Source organism: Ctenopharyngodon idella, chromosome 2, assembly GCF_019924925.1.
Source record: "Ctenopharyngodon idella isolate HZGC_01 chromosome 2, HZGC01, whole genome shotgun sequence".
NCBI classification, from domain to species: domain Eukaryota; kingdom Metazoa; phylum Chordata; class Actinopteri; order Cypriniformes; family Xenocyprididae; genus Ctenopharyngodon; species Ctenopharyngodon idella.
Genome location: NC_067221.1, coordinates 18,560,192 through 18,587,131, shown reverse-complemented (window position 1 = coordinate 18,587,131; position 26,940 = coordinate 18,560,192). Strand labels below are relative to the sequence as shown.

General features: G+C 36.2%; 1 protein-coding gene across 3 annotated transcripts in view; it reads right to left on the bottom strand.

The window, feature by feature from the left end:
* The window catches only part of st3gal3b (ST3 beta-galactoside alpha-2,3-sialyltransferase 3b), a 64,642-nt gene that overhangs the window by 24,825 nt on the left and 12,877 nt on the right, over nucleotides 1-26,940 (bottom strand). The window contains exons 3-10 of one of the 3 annotated variants that reach the window (XM_051864595.1): nucleotides 24,013-24,084; nucleotides 23,591-23,638; nucleotides 20,625-20,667; nucleotides 15,104-15,196; nucleotides 7,747-7,841; nucleotides 3,022-3,085; nucleotides 2,273-2,368; nucleotides 1,959-2,145 (exon numbers count right to left, since the gene is read on the bottom strand). In XM_051864595.1, the coding sequence (XP_051720555.1) occupies nucleotides 1,959-2,145; nucleotides 2,273-2,368; nucleotides 3,022-3,085; nucleotides 7,747-7,841; nucleotides 15,104-15,196; nucleotides 20,625-20,667; nucleotides 23,591-23,638; nucleotides 24,013-24,084 (698 nt within the window). The remainder of the gene's footprint in view (nucleotides 1-1,958; nucleotides 2,146-2,272; nucleotides 2,369-3,021; nucleotides 3,086-7,746; nucleotides 7,842-15,103; nucleotides 15,197-20,624; nucleotides 20,668-23,590; nucleotides 23,639-24,012; nucleotides 24,085-26,940) is intronic. The other 2 variants (XM_051864604.1, XM_051864613.1) reach the window with 2 other exon arrangements.

Genomic DNA, 26,940 nt, shown 5'->3' with positions numbered 1-26,940 from the left:
AGTGCTGCTTGCCTGAACAAAAATCGCTGCCAGGGGTTTTTATGCAGTTGCTAAGGTGTTCTTAGTGGTTTATGTCAATTGTAATGTGGTTGCTAGGGTATTCTGGGTGGTCTATGTGATATTCTGTTTCTAGATATGGCTTGGGTCCCTCCTTCATCGTAAGGCCTATTTTACTATCCATCGGATAAAAATCCAACTTTTTTTTTTATTGTGATTGCTTAGAAAAGTAAAAGCAAATCTTTCTTCAACGAGTTACATGATCTGAGGAATTATTAGCCTCTTTCATACAGATTCCAGAATAGATTCCAGAATATTTTCAGAAAATTTCCCAAAATTCCAGGATTAATTCTGGCACTATTACTTAATTCTGATGCAAGGATCGAATTTTCCAGCATTCCAGCTTGCATTCACAGAAGGCTCTCCAGCAATGTAAACGCAAAAACATCTCAATGCATCATAACACAGAGAGAAAGTAGTTTAACACACGAGTTTCAGCTGGAGAATGTAAATTCAGTGGTCATGTAAATGCAAAAGAACCATTTTTACAGGATTTTGAAGAGTATGCATTATGTGGGAGAAGTAAAGTAATGGAAAGGCGCAGACACCTTCTTATTGTAGGAGACGCATATACGTGCAAGTTTATAATAAGCCGGCAACAACATGCATGTAAACGTTCCAATAAGCAGATTTCTGGTTTGCAGAAAACCTAAAACCTAATTCATTGAGGAGGAGTTACACACCAAAGCTTAATATGATGAGCAGTTAGAGTCGTGCTTGTCTTTTTTTATTAACAAACAGCTATTTCGGGTATTTACAACTATTTTTACAACCAAGAACCTCCCCGTTAGATTCCAGTATGGCATGAACTTTCAATTTTCCTTTTTCTGGTACAAAAAAAGCTATTTTGTTAACCAATACTACGGTTTTCATCAGTCATCATCCTCTGAACGCCATTTCTAACATTATGGCAGACACATTGGAGCTTTCTTGACCCCTCATTTTGTGGAGGAAATTCTTCCTTCCATAAGATCAAAGCCAATGCATCAGAAGCCAGAGGGCAGATCAATTATCTGAGCACTTTCCACTGTCCAGCTTGTTACGATCAGATGTTCAGACAAATCTGGCTCTTTTCATGGGCCAGAGGGGAGGGGGGGTAATCAAATAGCTCTCTATTTTTCTTCCTCTGCCGAGTCTCTTGCACATTGACAAATGTCACCCTGTAAAAAAAATCCAGCACTGGTCCCCTGAAAGCCCAGCAGCTGTGTTGGCCGGGAACTCCTGAGGCACATTGCCGCCAGATTCCCACTTGACAACAGGGGAAAACAAGCAGGTGTGTGGCTGAGGAAGACAAGTATATTGGAAAAGAGAGATTATGGGGGAAACCACACACGCTGAACCAAACGCCTTGACCACGATTACATGACAGACGACTAGAAAAGAAAAAAAACACGTCCTTGAGTAGCCGAGTCAGCCAACTCCAGAGGAGAACAGAGTGCTTGTGCTTGCTCTTTGTGTGATAAGAAATGGGATGGAGGCAGAGTCATTAAAACTGTGTGAGATAAGAGAGAGCTCATTCAGACGGGCCGACCCTCCTGATTAAGAGGCTAATTCACTACATGTCAGTCAAACCTGGAAGGAGAATGTTTTACCACACGCTAAAAATGAGACGAAAGTCCTTGAACAATAAAAGCCTCTTCTTCAATAACTATTCCCAATCAAAATACTTTAACCACAAAAATTTCAATGCAGTATTTTTGTTAGAGGGCAATATTAACATTACTCTGAATTCATAAATGACTTCAAGTATAATAAAAGGGACAGAAAAAAGTTAGTGCAGAAAATGGGCCTATAAAAACAACTGGATTCATTCTACCTCAAACTCAAATGAATAAGAAGACCTTAACAAATAAATAAAAAATAAATAAATACAGATTTTACTGAAGGAAACAAGGTCTTACCAGTTTCTCTCTGAAGACCATCTGTCTCAACCATTTAAAGTCGAGAGGTTTGAAAGCAGAAAAGACAAAGAGGGAATCTTTTTCATAGCGTTCAGGCTTCTGGATGGCCCCCTCGGGATAGGTTATCCTCATGGTGGTCTTAGTACCTACATCCCTGGTGTAACCATTCACTGGGGCCTCGTTGAGCCTTAAAAAAAAAAAAAAAAAAAAAAAACCCCAAATCAGCTGCATTTGTGTCTACAATCCTTTTGTTTGTTCAGTTTATTGATTTGGTCATTATAAAAGCAGAACAAGGTGACTTTGTGGACACTCACCTTACTACAACATCATATTCATCGATGCGGGATCCTAAAGACTTGTTGCTAAGGATACCGCCATTACCTACTATTACACATCTTTTACAACTCAAACTGCAAAGAGAACATATGAGAAAACAGATGGCATTACTCCAAAACCTGCATACGTCTTTACAACCATATACAGCTATTAGAACTGTTAGAACTATTAGCCTGATATTGCCTATAACTGCAGTTTAAAAGAGGTCAAGTAAAAAGATGATACACTATATAGATGCGTTATGCAAACCATGACAATCAGAACATTTTATGCTTAATACACATTAAAATATACAAACAGTCAGTAAGATTTTTTTTTTTTTTTTAAGAAATTAATACTTTTATTCAGCAAGGATGCATTAAACTGTCTTTAAAAACTTTTACATTGTTAAAAAAGATTTCCATTTCATTCTGGAATCCATAAAAAAAAAAAAAAAAAAAAAAAGAAGTATCAACTGCTCACAACTGTTTTCAACACTGACAATAATATTAAATGTTTCTGGAGTATGAAATCAGCATATTATGATGATTTCTGAAGGATCATGTGACACTGAAGCCTGGAGTAATGATGCTTAAAATTCAGCTTTACCATCACAGGAATAAATTACATTTTTAAATATATTAAAATTGAAAACAGTTATTTTAAGTTGTAATAATATTCATTTTATTAATGTTTTGCTGAAATAAACACAGCCTTGGTGAGCATAAGCCTTAATTCAAAAACTTACCTATCCAAATCTGGACCCAGTCCATAATTCTTTGTGGCAGATAATATAACATCTATGATTCTTTCTGTAGAGAGAGATAACAAGGAAGAACAAAGAGTTGAAACAAAAATATCTCTAGATGGTTACGGCTCTCATCTGACTCGAATGATTTTCTCCTGGTGGTCTGATGGAGAAGCATGATTGTATTATTTGCTTGGAGGCTCCTGGAAGTTGTATTAGCAACTGAAAATAGGTTACTGACACCTTGGAAAAACCAGTCTGTAAAAATGGAATGCCATTTGCAAACAAGTAAAATTCCTGTGCCAAACACTTCAATTTAATGCTCTCAGTATGTCACCTCGGGATATAAATTTACAGAGCTGTTTGGTCATAGCGATCATTCCTCTGATACCCTCGAAAGCATTCATGGAAGCCACAGATTATGCCGCCTGATATCAGCGAAGACACCGGATTTCCTAGTAAGGTTGCATTAGTGTGACCCATTGAATTGACTAAAGCATCAGTATGCATACTATAAAAGGCCAAAGATGAGAAAACAGATTGAAAAAAGTGCTAATTCAATAAGCACAAATATATACAGACTTGCCCATTTTCCCAACATACCTTTTTGACCTTAACTATATTCCAATGAACAAAAATCAAGAAGGCATAACATGGAGGGAAACACTTTGGGAGGTCTGCTAGGCACTTTGCTGTACGTGCGAGGCGCCAAATCTACATCTGTACATAATTCCTTTTTTTCCTCGTCCGGTGGTTTGAAAGCATCTACCCTAATGACTACCATTACTGTTCCTGACAACAAAGAGCTCACATGTGAGATTATCTTTTTTATTGCCATAGACGGTATGTTATTGAGAGGCAAACATAATAGGATGTACCAATAGTCCTGTGGTTTGGTTTGGTTTGGTTTGGTTTGAAGTGAATGGTTGTGATTACAACAATACAGCATGTGAAGCCCTTCTGTAAATTGATTCATCCTCCAGAAATGCAACAGTCGGTGTAGTGCGAAAGCTAACGTAAGAGCTTGAAATCTGCATTGACCCTAAACTGAGACCTGAATGATTAAAAAGCATCAGGGAGTAGCCGTCATTGTTTGGACAAAGCGCTGACGGCTCACATCAAGCATCACCACTCACTGCAAAAACAGCGGTGGGACCACACTGGAATAAGAAACTGAAAAAAATATATATGTATATATCAGGGTTTCGTAAAGAAATGGGAAGAGCAATAGGTTTGAATTGTTTTCAGATAAAACGCCATAAACATTTCTGCCAAGTATCACTCTTGGCAGTTTAAACAAACGAGCCCCTCATCTTTAACATACACTGTTTTGGCAAGAGGAAATTATGTTCTGAAATAAAGTAGAAATGATGCAAATACTTTGAGAACATGAGGGGCTAATATCGCAAAAAACATCTGGAGCATGACTTCTGAGAGCACGAGTCACAATGACATTTCTTTCATGTAATGTTTGTCAAGAAGCTTTTTTGTTTAAAAACTGATCAAACACGCTCAAAAACTATTTAAACAATTCATTGTGAGTATTAGCGGAACTAGAGTGACACTTCATCCATTGGAGTCACTGGAGACATTTAAGAGGCTACTTAATACTGTAAGGCACTTAAAAGGCCAAACTTACAGTCAAAACAGCCCTAATGGTTTATTCTCCTTTGAGGTATTTGGTTCTCCCATCTATAAAGGATGTTGGGATTACCTTACGGTCGACACGACCATCTGCAATGCTTTGACTGAATGTTTTCCACTGAGGGCGACGTAATCAAGAGCAGAAATCACAAAGTCGTAGGTGGCCGCAGGGATCGCTTATATCAGAATTGGTAGTGCAGAAATAAGACATCTATTTTTATGCCTTTCTGGCCCACGACTCGAGAACCTTTGTCAAGCTCTATTCAAGAACCACACGTATCACCTATCCAAATGAATAAAGTTAAAAGCGAAGTCACGCTAGGCTCACGATCCGTGCAGAAAACAGAAACCAGGTGTAATGTAAACATGGGACCTGCTCTTTTGAAAGTCTTCATGTGTGTGGACACGGCAGCCCTTAACCGAACACAAAGGTTACATTCAAGGTACCCTTATGTGCCCGTTGCCCTCAAGTGCTGGAACATTTGACAATGTGCTGAAATCTAAGATGTAATCATCTTTTCAGATGGAGGGGAAAAAAGACTGAGCAGACAACGGAGGATTACATTAGCAACCAATTGGTTTCAAGAAACCGTTTCCTTATCTACAGGTCTTTTCCAAAGGTCTCATTCTCTTTGATACATTCACAAAGCTCAGTAGAATGAAGTTCTTGTTCTCTGTTGAATGGAATAAAACCCCCACATCACTGAAGTACATAAATGTCTGCCATACTGTGCATTACATCTGGCCACGTACACACTACAGAGGTTTTCTCTCAGACATTACAGCAATATCAAAAACAATCCTGAAAGAAACATCAATGCTAACAATTTAAAGCATTTGAAAGTTTATGATGGGAGTCATTTTTGTGAACAGACATTATTAAGCTTCTGCTTTCTCTTGACTTTACGGGAGTGAATTTATAAAATGCAACTGTATCGATAATAAGCCCTGTATAAGAATGACAGAATTCCAGACTTGATTCACAAGCTCTCAATCAGATTCTGATTCAATTTAATTTCATTTGGGTCTATTTTGTCCATTTTGCTTAAATATTTTCGAGAGTCTTCCGCAGGACAAGTTTTGAATTGCTGAGTGCGGATGCAAGAGGGAAGATATTAATGTACACAGTATGCGGTAGAAAGAATGACAGCGAGACTCCCCCAAATTATAAACTTATTTAATATATGTTATTTGTGTTATTTGTCTAGCAAGCAACCAAAACTAAACATTTTAACGTTGTGTGGATGGGGGAGGGGGGAGGTGAGAAACTGGGAAAAAAAAAAAAAAAAAAAAAGTCTTTGGTAGGGCTGCATGATATATCATTTTAGCATTGATATCGCAATATTTCTGTCTGTTACGATTACCGCTGTTACGCTTCTGAAATCACGCACTGTCCGAGTAGGTACTACATTTGAATTTGAACTTACTTTGCGACCGTTAAAAAAAATAATGTTCTATATAGTATGAATGTGTGTATTATGAATGTAAACCAGACATACTACATCCACCTTGTGGTCATTATCATGTGACCTACCAGCGTCAGCTGCACTGCTTCACCTCCATTCATAAATCCTCTCCCATGGCCTCATGGGATAGTAAAGTGTCCATCAAATGTGCACTTCACAATCTCACTTGAAGTAGTAGATCATCCGGGGACATTTGGCCTACACTTTTTCTAATACTATGTATTTGGACATACTAATCTGTTGGCGTACTGTTTTTTGCATGCTATATAGTAGGGAATTATTAGATTTCGGATGCAGCGACTGTCTCAGATTATGTGATTTTGTGTGATGTCATCGAGAAGGCGGAACTAGCGACAGACCTCCGGAAACAAGAACGTAAACAAACAATGGTTGTACTAGCTTAATGCTAAATCCAGTTCTCACTGGGTTGCTAAAGCACTTTGCTATTGTTCGCCAGTGTTTATCTTTCACTCTGTCATGGTAGTCCCTCGAGGAAACATCAGAGTATTGTTGCCAATTAATTATTAATTCCACCTAGCAGCACCAATACGATGGTTTCTCTTTCGTTTTGCCATGTTTGAAAGCTGTGTACGGAAGAGCTTCTGTGCTCTTATTGGTCAATGTCACAGATGTGACGGAACCGTCATGGAGGACCGGGAAAAAGTTAAACATGCTAGTCTTTCTGTCAGGACGTTGTTGTGAAGCGCCGTGAATGTGGCATTGGTTGTCGTCCACTATGACACACTATACGAGATGAAATGATTGATACTTATGAATCGCCACAACACCCTACGTCAAGCACACTGTGCCAAAACCGGGCTGATATTGTGTAGTCTGAACCCAGCAATAGTCACAGCACAGGATATGCAATGTCAAGTATAGGGATTGTAGTTAATCTGTACAAACCAGGCAACCAAGTTTCAAAACTCACATGATTTTCAGAATAACTGCAAAATCATCATAGAGAGAAAGATTTTAATTTTTACACATTTTAGGTCCCTGTCAGTTTAAACATTCAAGCAATTTTAAACTATTTGAGTGCAAGAAGACACGAAACAGATAGGCGCAGACTGCACGTAAACACTGAATTCAGTTCTCTTCCGTGTCTGTTTGTGCTTGATCGGACACATACATGCAAATTTATGTCAAATGACCATCTCAGTGCATATCCTCGTAAACACAAGCTTATGGCTTACATGAGCGTAAACAATTAAGAAAATGGTTGCGTATCATTATATTGGATCCGTACATTAGCTCTTGAAGTGACAGCAGCCTAATATTCCTGCTGCTGTCTGTCATTAATGTTAATCAAACAACAAAATACAAATAAAAATAAAAATAAATCACTTTTGTAGCTTTAACAAAGAATAATTATATTTTATTTATACAACAAAGACTATGCCGTGTTATTTTACATTTGATTATTCAATTTCTGTATCTGAATACTGTTAAAAATCCATCCCGTGTAGACCTCTAGAGAAGTGCTTCAGAATGATTCATGCCATTAACTCGTCGTTTTAAACTGTTCTTTAAAAGAACAAGACAGCATTTTGAGAACATTGTTGTTAAAGGGCAAAGTCCACCTTAATAAATCCATTTTAAAATGGATACATACCTTGTGTTTTAAATCCAAATGGAGGTAAATAGTTGGTAACTTTTGCAAGCCGCTTAAAGTTTCGGTCCAGAAACATGGAAGCTGGCTTACTAAACCTGCAAAAGCATAAGAAACATAATATAATGAATGCATATTCTATGGACAACTAACATTTAGATGTAGACATCTGCAGAATTTGCATATCTAATATAAGACTGCAAATTTTGCACAGTACCAAAAACATCTTCATATCAACATGTCAATTCCATATCAAAAGGGCTAATAACATATAGCCAAACAACACATTCCCTTCCCGGACATCAGGAGTTTGGGGGAGTCAAAGGGGGCTTTTGTCTGTGAGAGGTCTCACTTCATTTCTGCTTTGACCTGTGGTTAAAGTTTAAAACAGTGTGGCTGAACCAGCACCAATCAATCACGAACTCAGGCCTCCGTTCACCCCTTCTCAAGAGGAGTCAGGGGATACCCTACCCGGAGGCCATTTCCCAGCACACTCCCCTCTTAAAGCTAGATGTGTAAGCGCAACGATGAATGCCTGTGCCTCTGACCCTCAGATCCTCGCTGTCATTTCTTATCTACTCTGCCTGCTACCAAAGGGCGTTTCGACAACATTTAAAGCAATACAAATGGGAAATCTCCAGGAAGTGGAGCATTGAGCTGCTCAAAGGTGCCGGTAGACAGTGTGAACTTTCAGAAGCCATCAAACAACATTTTTCAATACCAGATCCCTTTCAGGGGTAATTTAATGGTTTAATTTTGTAAGAACCGAGCAAGTCTCAGACAGCAGAAGCATTTTCCACAAACACGTTGTGAACGCTGCCTCTTTTCTGCTTCCGTAAGTGTGGCCACACGATGGATGTCTGTTTTTACGACCCTCCCAACTCAACAGGATCATTATTCATTTACAAACATGAGGATATTGGATCATTTTTCAATTTTTTTTTTTCCTTCTTTCTCAGGTCTTTTACGATTAAGTTAGAAAATTGCAGTAGATTGGTTGGAGTGGATGACTAACAAGGAAAGCTTGTCGAGAGGTACAGACGGTTTGAAAAAATTAGGCCCCCTTAAGAAAACTTAAAAGACTAATCATGAGTCAGTAAAGAGAACACAGGGGTCATTTAAAAATACAGGTCCTGCTTTTGGGAAGAAAAAGCAGCCCTTTCCTAACATCCTTTCCAAAGAACAGAGCGGCAGGAGTTAATGACTTTCAAAATTCACATTAAAAAGTACCTTTTTGGTAACTTTTGGTAAAACTACAACAAATGTCTGAAATTTGGGGAAAATGAGGACAAAGAAGATGTCAATTGAAGAAAATGTCAGAGCAATTGCAGGAAATGAGATGAGGAAATGAATGGGCTCACTATTGGCGACTGTTTAACAGACTCAGATAAAAGTGTGTCTATTTCATGTACTAATCGCTTAAGGCCAGAGGATGTCCGACAACGTCAAGAAAAAAGGAAAAAACGGTCGCATCAGATCCTCTTCTTATACCACCTGATAAAGGCAGACAAAGCGAGACCTTGCCAAAACAAACTGTGATTAATTAACTTGTGGCTTGTGGGGTGTGGACTAACTCGCATTATAAATAACTGGGAAGGAGAGCTTTAGGTCTAAAAGCAGACAGGGGTCTGCTTGTCATAAAGGGGTCTTGAACAGGAGGCCTGTGCACATTGTGCTCATTTCCTCATGGCTATCTCTCACTGGGGGCTGTATTTTCATAACCGCCCGCTCAAGTTCAACCAAGACATTTGATTTAAGAGTCCAATACAAACAATTTTGGGAAAGGAGTGGAGGTGTTGAAAATAAAGTGGATTCCAAGGGTTAGCCAACGACTGAACTAACAGAGGGTGGGATCACAGGGCTTCAGGTGGTTTTCTACACATGCAGGGATCCTCTAATAAAATGAAACTGCTAAAGGGAGAAATAAGCGATTGCCCAAATGACCACATTCTGAACATGCCAAGTGGGATTTAACTCTAATAGGATCATTCCTACTTTATCCAACAACTGAATAGTGAGGCTGAAAAGTTTTTCTAGATTTAAAAAAAAAATAATTGTTTGAAGTACAGCATTTTAAGAAAATTATTTCATTTTAAAAGCATGTAAAACCCATTTAGAAATGTTTTTAAAATGTTTACTTTAAAAATATGTAGCTTTGCGCATTAAAAACTTTTCAAATCCAGACTTTTCTATTTAATAAAGATATTTAAAGGGGTGGTTCATTGCGATTCCACTTTTTTTAACTTTAGTTAGTGTGTAATGTTGCTGCTTGAGCATAAACAGTATCTGCAAAGTTACAGCACTGAAAGTTCAATGCAAACTGAGATATTGTCTTTTAAAGTTATGGCAGTTACAAAAACGACCGGTTTGGACTACAACGAGCTTCTTCCCGGGTTGGTGACATTATAAACCCTGCAACTGACAAACTCTGAACCTGGGAACACGCAATAAAGTGGGCGAGGCCATGTCACGTGCATACAAGTCTTCTTCCTAGGGACACTTCGGGAACAATGTTTAAAATTTATGTTTAATTCTGTTCCTGACAATTATAATGCTACACGAGAATCTACACGAGTTCAATGCTGGATTTGCACAAAGACTATTACTGAAAGATGGAGCAGTTCCCACTTTAAAAGCAGTAGCTGCTGTTTATGGATCCCAACCTGTAAGTATTGTTTTGTGTATACGTTTTATTTTTTTTTATAAAGTTATATAGTTTCTGGGACGTAAACAAAGACCAATGCAGTTTGGCTTCGCTAGCCAGTTAGCTAAATTCTATTTCATACTTCTCCTACAAACACCAACAAACTTCTATGTAATCACACCGGCGAACTTCTGTTGGTGTTTGTTGGCATTTCTGTTATCAGTGTACAGCATTGTTTCATTACGGCTTTTATGTTGTGTTTACCCACATGCTCATTTCATGCTATAAATTAAACAATACCTTTACAAAAATGCTACTACTCAGTCATGTATTCAGCTACAGTAAAGCTTTAATCAGAACACTACGGGGCAGCAGTAACATTTACAAGTGACAACATATCTTAACACTTTGACACAAATACAAACAAAAATACTTAACATTCATAAACGTCCATTGAAAGCCGTGCTTACAGAGGTTCTGCTTGACCCTCTTCATCATTACTGCTATCGAGGTCTGATTCGGGCTCAAATTGATACGGCAATATTGACGGCATTATTTACATTTCCACCGAAGACTGGACTTTGACCAAAACACATGCGACGTTTGCCCATAATGGTAAGGGGTGTGGCGTTTCCGGACAACGTGAATCGTGACAACGTATTCCGGACAGCGACACAGGGCCAGCTAACCAATCTCAGTCCACTGCGTATTTCTGAGGGAGGGGCTTCATAGAACCAGGAACTCAAAAGAGCGTTTTTAGGAGAAGGGAAACTATGAAAATATATTAAAAAATACAGCGTTTTTTCAAAAAACGAAGCATTAAGACATGTTAAACTGCGCCCCATAAACAAAAGCCTAGAAAAAAAAAAAAAAAAAAAAAAAAAAACAGTGAACCACCCCTTTAATATAAAACTGCAAAAGGGTAAAAGTAAAATTTAAAGGCACAGTATGCTAGATCTCACTTATTCAAAACAATAACAAAAACGTTGCTTTATGATGCCGTGAATGAGAGTGGAATCATGGGAGTTGTCATCTTCACCTCCACAGCTGATGGAAAGCAATCCAATGGAACTCAGGCAGAAATCATGTTCATGAGCTAATGTATTAAATTTTATTAACGTTACTGTGGTATAAAGCAGGATGGGCCCAAGAGCCTGTGACATTTTATGTTGCTGTGCTTATATGTTTCAGTCGGCCGTTGCCACTTCTTCTGTTTTGTTGTTTATGTTTATTTTACGATTAAAGTTAGGTTTAACGTCCTTAACTGAACTTGAACTTTGTTACAGTTATGTTTGATCACTTAAATTCACATTATTTTATTTCATTCTAATGAAACTGCTGAAATACTATTCATACAGTTCACTTTATTTTATAAATTAAGATTGCGGGGTAATGCCGCACTGTTTTAATTTTTAATTATACTAGGTGACGTTCTTAAATTTGAGTCTTAAGGTTCTTTATCCAAACATGGACACAATTAGTCCTCCAAGATGCTAAATAAAAAATGTCCAACTACAAAACTAATAATAAAAAAATAATTATTGATTCATTCAATGGAAACACTTTACAACAAGGTTCAATTCATTTAGATTAATGCATTAGGTATCATGGACATGCACTAACACAGCATTTATTAATCTAATGTTACTACATATACTGTCTACATATACTTTGCATTTTTTAAACGTTTAAAAATTCACATTATTGTATTATCATTGAACATGGTAGTAAGTATATTCATCATTCATAATTACTGTTGTACATTGTCAGGTCATGAAACCTATAATCTGTTGTATTCAAAAAGTACATAAAATGTTTCTGCTTCATCAAGAGTTTGGCAATATCTAAACTGAATCAATGTATCCTAAACATCATTATAAATAATTTATCATGCAATAAAAAAGCTCAAATATTTGTGTTGTAATGATGTGGCAGCAGTGCCTTTTGACCCCAAAAGATAAACAGAGACCCTGAGAACCTTGATCCATCACATGTTAATTAGAGGCACATTGTAGACACTGTTAACACATATGCTGTTAATTGGGGGGACCTGTTAAAAAGTTTCAGGCACCAATTCAGTCACTGCTCTGCTTTATGGGCCTCTTGATGCTTGTACTGCCTCTGGACAAATAACAACCCAACAAAACTGCATCTACTGCAACATGAATTTGTCATTCTTGTTGTCAAGTTCTTTACAGTATCTCTTCTTTAAAAGGTTATTTCCTTAAATTAATATTTTTGTTTAGTCAGTTTTTGTTTAAAATCAATTCAGGGCAACCATCTGACTTGGACAAAATATTGCTGTTGCTATTGTGTGATAGTTACTGTTTTGTGATAGCTGCTAAAATCCCTTCCAAAATAATCTTGCTTGATTGGTGGAAAAGCTATTTCTAAACAATCTTATGGCGATGAGAGAAATATCCATGAACAAACCAAACCGTGATGCTTAATGTTTATCATCGTTGGGCATGCTGTAGTGGAAAAATGACTTCTGCTAACAATAGCCAGCCGGAGAATTATCCTAAAGATGTGGGAACAATGGAATACGGATGCCAGCAAAGACGGAAAGTTCTATCAAAGGACCATGACATCACTGAGGGCCCCTGAGTGTGGTGTGACATCATCGAGGGTCGAGGAGCGCTCTGAGGATTTAGTCAAATGGAAGAAGTTGACTCATTCAGTCATCCACAGTGGCTGCTTTACAGAGCTTGTTCCTCTCAGCCACAAAGACAGAATCACTGTCCACTTCCAAAAGAGTTACAACAGGCGCATTGTGGAGCTGACAAGCATGCGGAAGTGGTTGTTTGTTGTGGTAGGTCACAAATTAACAAGGACTTAAAGGATCAGAGGAGAAGCTTTCTGTTCAATCCGAGATATTATGAGACTGGCCTCAGGGGCTTCGTAGCTGAGAAGTGACATAGTGTCTCTCGAATGGTGACGGGTGAAACCAGGGAGAGTTGAATACATAAGGAACTTGGTAAATCAGGGCTAAGGAAGTAAATCTTTAACAAAACGGTCCTCCATTCACAGAGTTTGTACTTAATTCTGAAGACGACAGAGAGCTCAATATTGCAAAGCCGTGCAGATGAAAAACAGCTTTAAAAAAAGCTGAACTGATGAAAATAAAAAGGTGGATAAAAACTCAGCATTCAGCCAAAGCTTCTTTGTGTTCATCATCTGCCATCTTCAATTATTCTTCTTTTGAAATATGAAATACTTTTTTCTCAAAACCCAAACACATCTAGCAAAGCACCAATTCATGTGAAACTACAATAGACCAATAGATAATTCATGTATCAGGACTCAACAATAAGAATGTTTTTCTGTCAGTCACCACTTTGATAAACAATTCATTTTATATTTACATTTGTGTTAATAATTTCAACATCACCTATCTCAGACAGCTAACTTTAACTTGATGACATTTAAATTTATGATGTGCCTAATTTTTTTTTACTGAAACACCAACACTGAAATTAAAGTATATTAAATAATCATATGTAATGTAATAATCAACAGTTAAATAAAACCTGAGATGTACAAAAATTTAAACTTCATGCAAGGCAGTTTAATAATCAAATTATATTTCTACTCAAATTTGTTCTTATATTAACATTTAAACAGTGGCTGTTATATATATATATATATATATATATATATATATATATTTATTAAAGTGCCCCTATTATGCTATTTTAAAGGTTCCTAATTTTGTTTTGGAGGTCTCCTACAACAGGTTTACAAGCATCCAAGGTCAAAAAACACTTTTTTGACCTATTTCTCATAATATGCATTTCACATCATCTCTTTTCTCAAACAGTCTGAAAATGGTTTGTTCGAATATTCAGTCTCTCTAAACCCCTCCTTACCATGAGCCTACTCCACTCTGATTGGTCAGATGGCCCAGTCCGTTGTGATTGGTCTACCGCTTACAGCGCGTGTTGGAAACAAAACACCTATTACCATATCTGAATTTCAGCTCTGGAGGCTTCGACAGCACTTGTATACACAGTGATACAAACAGTAATGGTGCCGTCAGTTTTTTCCATATCAATTCCAGCCCAAGTCCTCATGCTTTGAAAGTGGACTCGCAGCGCTGAAAACAGCGTCTTCTCAACATGTCGACAACACGAACCAAACACTTCCAGGCCTCAGCTACAAGTACAGTGTTTTGTGCAGGGTCAAAGTAGATGTTGTTTGTGGGCAGTCAATGAAGACCAAATTTGTTACAGTGTAACATAGGTATGTAACAGTTAGTGAAACTGGAATTGGAACACTTCTTTCATTTAGGAGACAATAACAAATTGTCCATTGATCTTTAAAACTTGGCAGATCTATTACATTCACAAACAGCTATATTAAAAACACTGCATGAAAGGTAATATTCGAAAAAGCATAATAGGGGCACTTTAAATGATCATTAATATGTTATATATAATGTATATGTTATAGAGAGCATATTTATAGCTTATACACGTTGTGTGCAGGAAAAAGACACTGGCACAAAGAAAACGCGTCATCGAAGCAGCACTAATTTCAGCCGAAACGAAAACTGTTTGTCAGTGGTCGAAATATCAGTGCATCACCAATTTAAAATAGCAGATTGTGCAACAACATGTTCAATACGTTACAAAAAAAGGCAGTGAGCCATTCTTATTGTTGAACCTGGAGTATTATGTTAATTAAAAAAAAAAAAAAATGATATTTTGTTCATACTTTGGATAGATAGCAGTCATTTTGGCAGCTGCATAACCAGGTCTGCAGGATCCTTCACTAAGGTTTCCATACTTGTACACCAACTCCGGAGGCCTGTAGACAGAGGGGAGAAGAAAGAGGAGGCATTAATTTTGGATTGTAAATGTTAAACCTGACAGGAATATCACGCAGCATAACTATGCTACAGGGTAATGGTAAATTTGAGGTATATTGTTTTTATCTAGCCTGGCACATGATAAATGACATCTAGATCAGGATGTGATGGATTACTTCGTGAAACTTCATTTATCGCTGATGTGGTAAATAAATGAAATAATCAAACATTAGGAATGCAACATTTTGCTGGCTGCACAAACAGTGAGTGTGTTTATTGCATACTTTTGTTCTGAAAGAATGTTCCAAGCTCAAAACAGCTAATGCTCTAAAGAAAGCATTTGTGGCATGATGTTACCACAGAAAACAATTTTGAGTTGCCCCTCAGCCAGCGTTCCGGGTTGTTTAAAAGCTGAAATGTGAAGTAATTACACTAATTATTCCATAAAGCCAGTTTATTTTTCAAACTATAAAGTTGTCTACTTTTCTAGATGAATAAACATCTGGTTATGCGTGACAGAAATTTGCTCAGTGCAAACAATGCTTTACAGACAGTTATGCCATATAACTCGTGTCTCTTGTTAAAATCTTGTTATACTGTGGTTATACTTATAAAAACTGTGTATTTTAATGTTTATTGCCTTCATTGTAGGTGCCTTACTGTAATATATATATTTTTTTAAATTTAATTTTTGTTTAAATGTTTTCATTTTAATGAGAGTAGAGTTATACGAGAGTCAAACATATTTGGTCACTATAACAAAAAAAAAACAAAAAAGTTTAAAAAAAAAAAACTTTAAAAACTTGTACAGAACCTGGAACAACCAGGCATCTTTTTTAAAAGCCTACAGTATTCTGTTATTTATAGATATATTTACACCACCATTCAAAATTATGGGGTCAGTAAGATTTTTAAAAAAAGAAATTAATACTTTTAATACTTTTCAGCAAGAATGCATTAAATTGATCAAATGTGACAACTTATATGTTGTTACAAAAAATTCTATTTAAAATAAATGCTGTTCTTTTAAACATTGTTCAATAAAAAAATATATATCCCTGGAAATATTAGCAGCACACTGAAGACTGGAGTAATGATGCTGAAAATTTCCGCTTATTACAGGAATAAACTAAATTTTAAAATATATTAACATAGAAAACAAGTCATTTTGACCAAAAAATTCAGCTTATATGAGCATAAGATATTTCTTTCTAAAATATTTTTAAAAATATCTTACCAACCCCAAAGTTTTGGACATATTGGTATAATATATCAAGTGGTTGTAACAATAATGAAATATTGAGAAATCATCTAAATGGATGGGGGAAGTAGACATGCTCCTACCACCTAAACTGAGCAGCGTGATTAATAACCTGCAGCTCACAATGAGAGAAGTTCAAATAAACAGGTGAAGAGGACACAGGTCAGGTCTGAGAGGCCAATGGGTTTGTGTGTGAGAGAGAAATCAGGACTATCAGAGACTGGAGGTGGGTGAGAATGGACACATGCTGGCTGGACCACCTTGTTAAATGGCATCTAAAACATCAACTGTGTTCTCAATACTGGATTAAAAAAAAAAAAAAAAAAAAAAAAAAAAAATCACTATTAGATAACTACATGTCAGATTTCTGAAGTGACAGTAGCGCATTAAAAAAAAAAAACAAACAAAAAAAAAAAAACATGTTCTCTGGATTTACATTGTTGATCAAATGCTGAAACCCCAGGTTTTAACATCAAATCTCATTGTCCTACACTAAGTGCCTTTTCAACAGTTAAAATAAAAGCCACAAGACACTTATTTGCTGAAACCTTCACTTTGATAAAGTGGTTGGCCCAATGGGACAGTGTCATATTTTGTTGTCGTGACAGCTCAGAGTCTTTAAGAAGCAGAGTGGATGGTGGATTGAGGCCAGCTGAATGATGAAGTGCACCACACAGACAGTTTTTGCTCACAGCGTCAATGAAATCTAAACCTGTCGAAGGCTTTGCTTATTGTAGTGTGCATGGTGTAGACAGACATGCCTTCTCTGATGCTCAACACTGAGAAATTAGGGCGAGGTGAGAGTCTGAGAGTATGGCTGCTTCAAAGATGAAATGTAAACATATACCTACCACACACAGACCTATAATACATCACAACACGTCACACAAGGTTGCTGGAATAGATTTCTCAAAGACACTGATGGCACTGAATGAGGTCAAAAGCCTTTATTGTTTTTAAGACTTTTGGGCACCCTTGATTTTCTTTTTATTTATATTTCACTATATATGTATTGCTACAACCACCATATATTTTATACACTATCGTTGAAAAGTTTAAGAAATTCAGCAAAGATGCATTAAATAGATCTCCTTAAGGCTTATATTTCATATATGTGTGTCTGTATATTATATATATATATATATATATTTTTTTTTATTCAAAACACAGCTATGACCGCTTCACCCAACAGTTCTGTGTATCACTACACAACACCCTTAACAACCACTCTTAGCAACGTAAACTGTATGTTCTCAATTGATATTGTTCATTGAAGCTTACTGTTTTATGTAGAAGAGTATTGTGAGAAAGAGATCGAGTGAGCGAGTTTATCACCTGCATTCAGATTTAGCATTTTCCTTCAGGTCAGTCCTATGTTCATAATAAAAAATCTGTTTAAATGTCCGATGTATTATCTTGTCCTTTTAACATTTAAGGGTTTTCACGTGACTAACAGCGCTAGTCAAAGCATGTGTCAGTTGCTTCTTGTTCCGTTTTCAAAACAATTCAGTCTTTTCAATATAAAAATCTTCGCTACTGACTGACACACTCATAAAGACGGTCTTTGCCGCCATCTAATAGAGTGAAAATGTAACTTCTGTTGCTGTTCACGGTCAGGGACTATTTTTTTCCGGCAGAAGGAAGGCTTTTAGAAAAAGTTCACTTCGTGAAAGTTGCATTGATACATATTTCTGGCTTTAATATTTGTATTGTGTGGTAACCGTTTCGAGGCTAGTGCTGTTTTGTGAATAAGTCACGGCTGAAGGGGTAACAACCCCTTCAGCCTTCAGCCGTGACTTGTTCACGATACAGCACAGCCTCTCGTACCTTATTACTTACATATATACATACATAATACATTTTATATATATATTAGGGATGGGATGGTTCAGATTTCTCACGGTTCATTTTATATCACGGTTTTAGTGTCATAGTTTTGGTAAAGTACGTTATGTGCTACGTAAAGTAAAAAAATAGGACAATTGTCAAATAAAGATAAAGAAAATAAAAACAAAAAATAATCTAACTACAAGAAACAGCACAAATAAATACATGAGAGCTAAGATACAAATAAAATAAACAATGCTTTACAGGTTTGTCAGGTACAGAAATTGAATAAAGTAATCAAATATAAAATAACTGCATATAAACTTCTTTGAATAGTTAAATAAAGAAAAACATTATTGAAGTTACAAAAGCTTTTCAGTCAAGAGTGATTTCTTCGTGCTTTGTTGTTCAATTAACATTAAAATACATAGAGCAGGAATATTAGACTGCTGTCCCTTTAAGACATAATTCAAATATCCAGTACACTGATACTGATCCACATGCGTTGTCTGTCTCGTTTTTCTTCTAAGACATAACCGACTATGCTATCAACACCCGGGTGATGACGACGTAAATGACTGGTCCTAGAGCTTTCGGCACGTCATTGAACATTTTTTTTTACAACGAGTGACTGTTTTGTCCATGTTCTTTTGATAATCGCTGTTGTAACGTATTGGGAAACTAGAATGCATATCCATCAACTGAAACATACATTAGCCGAATCCGTCTGTCTGTTTTGCACGTTGTTTTTAACAAACCATATTATAGATGCATCGTCAGATTTGGGATGAACCGCGGTGCAAGCGCGTGCTCTCTCATACATACACTGCCGTTAAATAGTTTGGGATCGGTAAGATTTTTTTGATGTTTTATGCTTACATATGCTTTTATGTTTTATCTTATGCTCACCAAGGCTGCATTTATTTAATCAAAAATACAGTAAAAACAGTAATTTTGAGAAATATTATTACAATTTAAAATAATTTGTTTGTGTTTGAATATATTTTAAAATGTAATTTACTCCTGTGATGGCAAATATGCTGTTCTTTTAAACTTTCCATTCATCAAAGAATCCTGAGAGAAAAAAAAAAAAACCCACTGTTTTTAACATTTATAAAAATAAATGTTTCTTGAGCAGCAAATCAGCATATTAGAATGATTTCTGAAGGATCATGTGACACTAAACACTGGAGTAATGATGCTGAAAATTCAGTTTTACCATCACAGTAATAAATTACATTTCAAAATATATTCAAATAGAAAACAGTTATTTTAAATTGTAAATATTTCACAATATTACAGTTTTACTGTATTTTGAAGCAAATAAATGCAGCCTTGGTGAACAGAAGAGACTTCTTTTAAAAACATTAAAAAAAATCATACTGATCCCAAACTTTTGAACGGCAGTGTATATATAACTTTCTATTTCTGTTCTATTAACTTTCTATTCAAATAATCCAAAAAAAGAGATCATGGTTTTCACAAATATTTTAAGCAGCACAACTGTTTTCAACATTGATAATAATAATAAGTGTTTCTTGAGCACCAAATCAGCATATTAGAATGATTTCTGAAGGATCATGTGACACTGAAGACTGGAGTAATTGCTTTGCCATCACAGGAATAAATTACATTTTTAAAAAAATAAATTAAAATAGAAAACGATAATTTTAAAATGTATTTATATTTCGCAATATTATGGCTTTTACTTTATTTTTTCTTAAATAAATACAGCCTTGGTGAGCATAAGCAATATATTCTGGAACAATAATTTGTAAAGGACCACTAAACTGAACAAGTGAACGTAGAAAGACAATGTGGTGAAAAAGAAATGGTGACCAGTGACACCATCTAATATCTATAATACAAATTCTTTATGTAATCTAAAAATCACGATTTTAATAAAAACAAATAAAAATAAATTTAATAAATAATTCAGATAAACTAAAAAGGCAGTTTGCTCTTGATCACTGTAATAACACTTTCAATATGTAAATTTTCTCTCATTTGGTGAAATGTGTAAGAGGCCGTTCACACAGAACACGTTTTTCCATTCCACTGAGCTACTTTTCTATTATTTTTCTATGTAAACACATGCTAGACGGACATGTTTGACCGTTGCGCCTGCATCTCGTGTCTTTTGCAGCGTTTCGAGCATGACACGGCATTCTAAAAAGGCAACACTCAAGTTAAAATCAGTTCAACTTTTTAAAACACGTCTCGAGACCTTGAACACCCCCCCCCCCATTCCACTGCTCGTGTTTCGCGTTTTTCAAAGCAAAAACGTGTTCTGTGTGAACCAGTCCTAAGGAAGGAATTGTATCACACAGAATACTTACAGCTTTGTTTCCAGATTCAGCAAGAATCCTTGCTTATCAACCACTGTGAAGAGAAACATGAAAATTAACATTAACTTAGAACATCATAAGCCAAACAAAAAATAAATAAATAAAACAAATGTAAATTCTCACTTGCTATGCCATCATCATGTCAAAATGCATCACTGGTGCATTTTGTACCACTAAACATATTAATAATACTTTAACATTCATAAGGTTAGGTCATCATCTAAAGGATTTTAGTGTATGTAGAAGCAGCAGCAATATTAGATTAGACCAGCCAAAACATTCCACATTTCAGCTGGGAAATTGTTAAAAAGCAGCTTTCCACCTATGCGGGCTTCTTTAGACCATAGGTTTTAATAAATAAAAACAGTAACACGTTCGACTTTAAGCATGCTTAATGTGATAGCCAGAGCAGTGCAGCTAGACACAATAAACATTTAACAAAAGACAAAACTGAAATAATGGGCTGCAGTAAAAAAGGACTGATGAACAGGTAAATGTGGATCAAAACATTAATTCAGCTGCTACATTCTCATTAGCAAAACTTGTGGCATTCACAGCGTGAATAAGGCATCAGCGAGGACAGCATTGCTAATCATATGGCACTAAGGCATGGAAAGGAGAGTTTGAGAACTCCACTGATGCTCTCCAGACAGATGCTGCAGAATGGAGAGGAGGAACTGGTTAGAAAGTGACCACTGCTGAAAACAAAAGGAATGTTTAGCAGATGCTATTATTCAAAGTTGGCAATTCGGCGACAGACCCTCCAAGGGTGTCTTAACTGTGGAATCGCAGCAAGCAAACTCTTAGATACCCGCTGGGGTCAGGCCTGAACCCTTTCAGATGGTGGCCCACAGGGGAAAAAAAAAAAAAAACACCAAAAACTGACAATTTAAGTGTCTCTGAGGATTGGTAGGTTTAGGCTGGTTTAGCAGTGTGACACTGACAGCCTGCAAATCACTGTGATTTATAATGCAAGTCTTTGCAAAATGAAGGGTGAAACCCATTCATATTATAACTAACACATTCTGCTATAGTCATAAAGACATCATTCTAAGGTACGAAGTCTAAGATGTGGTTTTCATTCATAGTGTATTGAATGTTTGTGGCATGTGTGTGCTGTTCTGTAAGTGAAGAGTTCAGATGCAAAATCCTGTCTGAAGTTTTCTTTTAAATGAGCATTTTTACCAGGCTCCTATGTTTAGGTTCAGTAATTCAATTTTAATTTCAATTAGTCAGTTATTGAAACGCCTCATTTTCAAAAATGTCACTTTAGTCAATTCATTGGCATTTAACAAATTTGACTGTCTTTTGCTGCAAAACCAGCTAAGTCCATGTGTGCTTTTTTGCAAAAACCTCTAAGTCCACCTCTTTGGACAACAAGACATAGTAAAACATCCATTTCTGTCAGTTTTACAGCAGCAAAAGGAACACTGTTGTGTTTACTTGTTTCGCAAAATCCTGTCATGGCCACTATAACGATGGAAAAAATGATTAAAAACTTTCAGCTCGGCAATTAAAAGCCGGCTCGTACACACTTTATCATTCATCTTGAAATCATATGATTTGATTTGTGTCTTCCGATTGGTTCTTCTGTGGGCTTAGAGGCTTTTGCTGACAAAGGGAAGTGGCGTTTTGTGGTTTCTGCCAACAAACTGGTATTTCTGAATGGGCTGACGCTGGGATTTAGCGGATTTGAAGCGAAAGTATTTGATGAACGTATACTATGTGTGGAGAGCGTTCACTCAATATCAACATCATTTTTTCATTTTTGACGGAGTTGGCGTTTAGAGGCTTTTGCATCTAAACCCTTGAAGTATCTCCATAACTATAAAATTACTGATATAATTAACAAGATACTAAAGTTGGTTACATTATTTATATATTTAACTTGGTTTCATGTATAATGCAAAAGAACTTTTAAAATAAAGAAATATCCATATTAATCACGGTTACATTTTAATGGATTTAGTTAACTAAAATATGATGTACTTTTACTAAAATGCTTTATGTACTTTCGGAGACCTCAATGTCTGTTCAACCCTGTCATGCCATCACAATTTCCTCTTAAAAATAATACCATTAAAATAATCTGTGATGTCATATTTAAAAATATGGTCATTTTATATATATAAGTTTCTCTTGGAGACCTTTCAATGTTTACACTTACACCTGTCTCCTTAAGTTCAAGTTCAACTTATGTTTGTTATAAAAAAAATGATTTTGCACAAAAGCACAAAACTGCCTGTATTGAAATTAACTAAAATTCACTTTATGGTGGTTATGGCCCTGGTGGTCAGAGAAACATGAAAAAGTGTTTTTCTTAAAAGTTCAGCAGTAACATTTTTAAATGAGATGGGTGGGTGCGTGGGGGATACATTAGAAAGATTCTTATGTAGCAGGGATTGAAATCTGTTCATCATATAAAGCGATTATGTCTCTTCAGAAAAATGATTAAACTGCTTGCTTCATATGGACTAATTTTACGATCTCTTTATGAACTATTTGAAGCATCAAAGTGGTAGTTGCATGGACTGTCAATGAAGGGACAGGAATCTCACAGATTTCATTTAAAATGTCTTCATTTGTGCTTTGAAGATGAACAAAAGTCTTACGGGTTTGGAACAACATGAGGGTGAGTAACTGATGACAGTTGTTTTTACATTCTTGGTGTGAACTAACCCTTTATGGAACTTGTCAGGCACAAATCGGGGCACCTTTCAGGTATCTGTCCTGGCTTGTGTGAGCTTTGCTGTCATTCAGCACCACCTGCTGTACTGGCAAATTCACTTTAATTTTGTTGGTTCATTTTTTTGTTTGTTCTCATATCGCATTTGGTGTGAAAGGGTCTTTTGTGTGTAATGTAGTGGAGGACATTATCTCTGGACTACTAGGCCTCCAATAATAACTGCTGGGGTTCTCATGTTGACCAGAGTGCACGCTTTGCAGTAAGGCTGTACCTGAGCCTACTATTCGTCCCACGGAGACAGGACCCTCCACCACCGGCTCTGAAACACAAGACCATCAATTAGGCCCGGTGATTCTGTCCTTGACACAATCTTCTGGAAACTTTGAGGTCATGCTGAATGACCCTCAGGCCAAACCCTCAATCGCCAACCTATTTCAAACAGTATGAACTAGAAAGTTGCATTAGTTCCAGGAATTACATGAAGTTGAAATTTTCAGGATGCCCATCACCGTAATTTCCAGCTGATACCATTAGCTGCCTGTGCAATTGATTATTAGAAATAAAGAAATAAAGAAAAAAAAAAAAAAAACCCAGATGGATGTTAAGAATGTTAGTGCCCACCAGCGAGCCCATTGATCATTTCACCAGTCCCCAAAAATCACCACAACAGAAGGAGTGGTGGAGAGTTTGTACCTTTGGTCACAGGGGATTTGACAGTATTTTTAGTGACCTTACTGACTTTTATAATGGCCGCCACATTCTTATCTGTGAAACAAAAGAGTTAAACATTAGCAGACCTGCTAAATATGTGCAAAGTCAAACAGCATATGATAATGAGGGAAAACTTTATGAACATGCAGAAACCAAAACACACAATAGCAAACAGTGCCCTCAGAAAGTTTTCAGGTTTGATGCCACAGATCTTCTTTCAAAATGGACAAAACCGGCTTTTAACAATTATTACAGTGATTCTTGGACTTTTAACACTACGTCTCCACTGCGTCAAAGCAGCATGTCATCTCACAATTAGGGGTAGGTGATAAGACCAAAATCGTATATCTCTATAGGAGTAATTGTATTTCACAATAACGATATAGATCACAATATAGTTATTTTTGCTTTAAATAAGTTTTTACATCACAATTTTTGTTGATACCACTGAAATTTCATAATTCTCGTCACCATTTTCAATAATCACAAAAAAAAAAAAAACATACTATATACTAGCCTAAGTAAAAAATTACAAGCAATAGGACAAAAAAAAAAAAAAAAAACTACAAGACAAAGACACAAATGAAATAGACCTACCTGAAAAACTTCACAGCACTAAATAAGAAGAAATACTACATAAATTGTATAAAGTAATTAAAAGAAAAGTAAAATAAAAATAAAGTAATTTCTTCACCGTGCAAAACACATGCAAATGATATGCTTTTGTGACATAACAGCACGGCAACGTCACGTGAGCATAACCGCGATAGAGACGATAGTCCAAAATCTCTACTGGTTGAAAAATTTCTACTGGTTAATCACGTCTTCCTTAATATATCGCCCACCCCAACTCACAATATTCTCTAACATGGACCAATCAGCTGTAAGTTTGATGGTAGACTTTAGCAACAGTAAAATTAAAACATTCCTACATTATTTTTTAACAAATCCATTTGTGAGCCTATAAAAACAGACTTTTTTAAAAGTGTTATTAGATTAGCATATATAACACCATTTATTACTGCTATTACTGCATATATAGCCCAAAACAAAGATGATTTAAATTAGAAAGCCAGAGAGCAAAAAATAAATAAAATAAAAATCCACAAGCTAAGTTTGAAATAATGGCAAGAAGATATTTAATATATTTTAATTAAAAGGCACAACATGTAATATTTTTGCAATAAAACACACTCAAATATATTTTAGAAGGATTGTTTTGACCAAGTAAAATAGCATTACCCCACAATTTTAATTTGTCAAATAAAGTGATGAGTAGTAATTCAGCACTTGCGGCTACTTCATTAGAATAAGATAAAATAATGTGAATTTTAAATGATTAGTATTCGTTCCACCGGCCTCATTCCGCTCCCACGGCTCTCGGCCCCACCCTGCTTCATACCACAAGGTTAATAAAACTGTAATACATTAACTCATCCATGAACATGATTTCTGCCTTGAGTCCCATCGGATTGCTTTCCACTGGCTGTGGAGATGAAGACGACAACTCCCATGATTCCACGCTCATTCACAGCTTTATCAAGCTACGCCTTTGTTATTGTTTTGAATAAGCGACATCTAACAGCGAAACTTACATACTGTGTCTTTAAGGATAAACTTCATAGCAAAAACTTAATATTTGTAATTGAAACAATTTTATTTCAGATGAAAAAGAAAAATAAAGTGCAGCTCTGCAGCTCATCATCAAAAAAAAAAAAAAAACATCAGTTACTTTAACCAACTGAACTTTCAAAGCAGGCAGCTTCATTGATTATTATGGGTTCTTTTTAGTTTGGATGCATCATGAGGCTCGTGTCTGGTGTGCAAACAGTGTAATAGCTCTGCTCTAGGGATGTGCAACAGCGATTGAGTACTCGAGTACTCGACCGTGACAGCGACGATCGATCACGTAAACGATGATCGAAATGTTTTTTCCTTCTTCTCCTGATTGGTTATAGCAGCACTTTGGGCGGCGCCCTGAGCTCTGATTGTTTAGCTTTCCACAACATGCGTCAAAAGACATGATAAGGGAGAGAATGGCCTCGAAGTCACGTAGTGATGTCTGGCTTCACTTTGACAAGATGAAAATACAGTTCAATGCAAGCTGTGCAGCGCCAAGCTTTTATCTTGTGCTGGAAATATACTTTAAATTCTATTCTTATTAATTTAGCAATAATAATCAGTGATTTTCATACTGTAAAATTGCTGAAATATTAGAATTAAAAAAAATAAAAATAAAAATTACAATAGTGACACTAATGTAGCCTAATAGATTGTGAATTTGTTGTGCTTTCGTTTCGTTGGCTGAGTTTTTAAAGCGCAATCGGAGTTACACTTTCGGTCAAGCTCACATTTGCATTTGCAAACCTTTTGCAGATGAAAGTTGTAATAGCTACTGATTAATCTAATACAGGATGCATTGGGATATCAACATTTATTAACATGCTGATTGCGTTGCATATCAGTGTTTAGTTTCATGCTCAAATGCAATGCCGAATAGGCCTATCTGAGTTATTTGAGATGGTAATATTGCTTTTATATGTCTCTTTTAAAAAAATAAAAATACTGATGTTATAATAATGCAGCAGTGCAAACATAGCATTATAATGAGAACTTCATAGAAATCTATAGTAAATTCTGTCCTTGCCCGTGTTTCAGTGCGCTTTTTTCGTATTCGTGATCCTAAAAATTCGTCACGCACACTGAGTCCGATGGTATTAATGAATTCGTTGTGGAAAAATTCACAAAACAATACAAAATAGAGTCTTCAAGCAGTGAGCATGATTTAGTTGTCATCTCTCTTCTTAAAAAAAGAGAAAAAGAAAGAGGACATATTGGGTCCATCCAATCCCGAGATTGCGTAGAGAGGAAGGAGAGTTCCACCTCATCAAGGAGCTGCGTGATTATCCC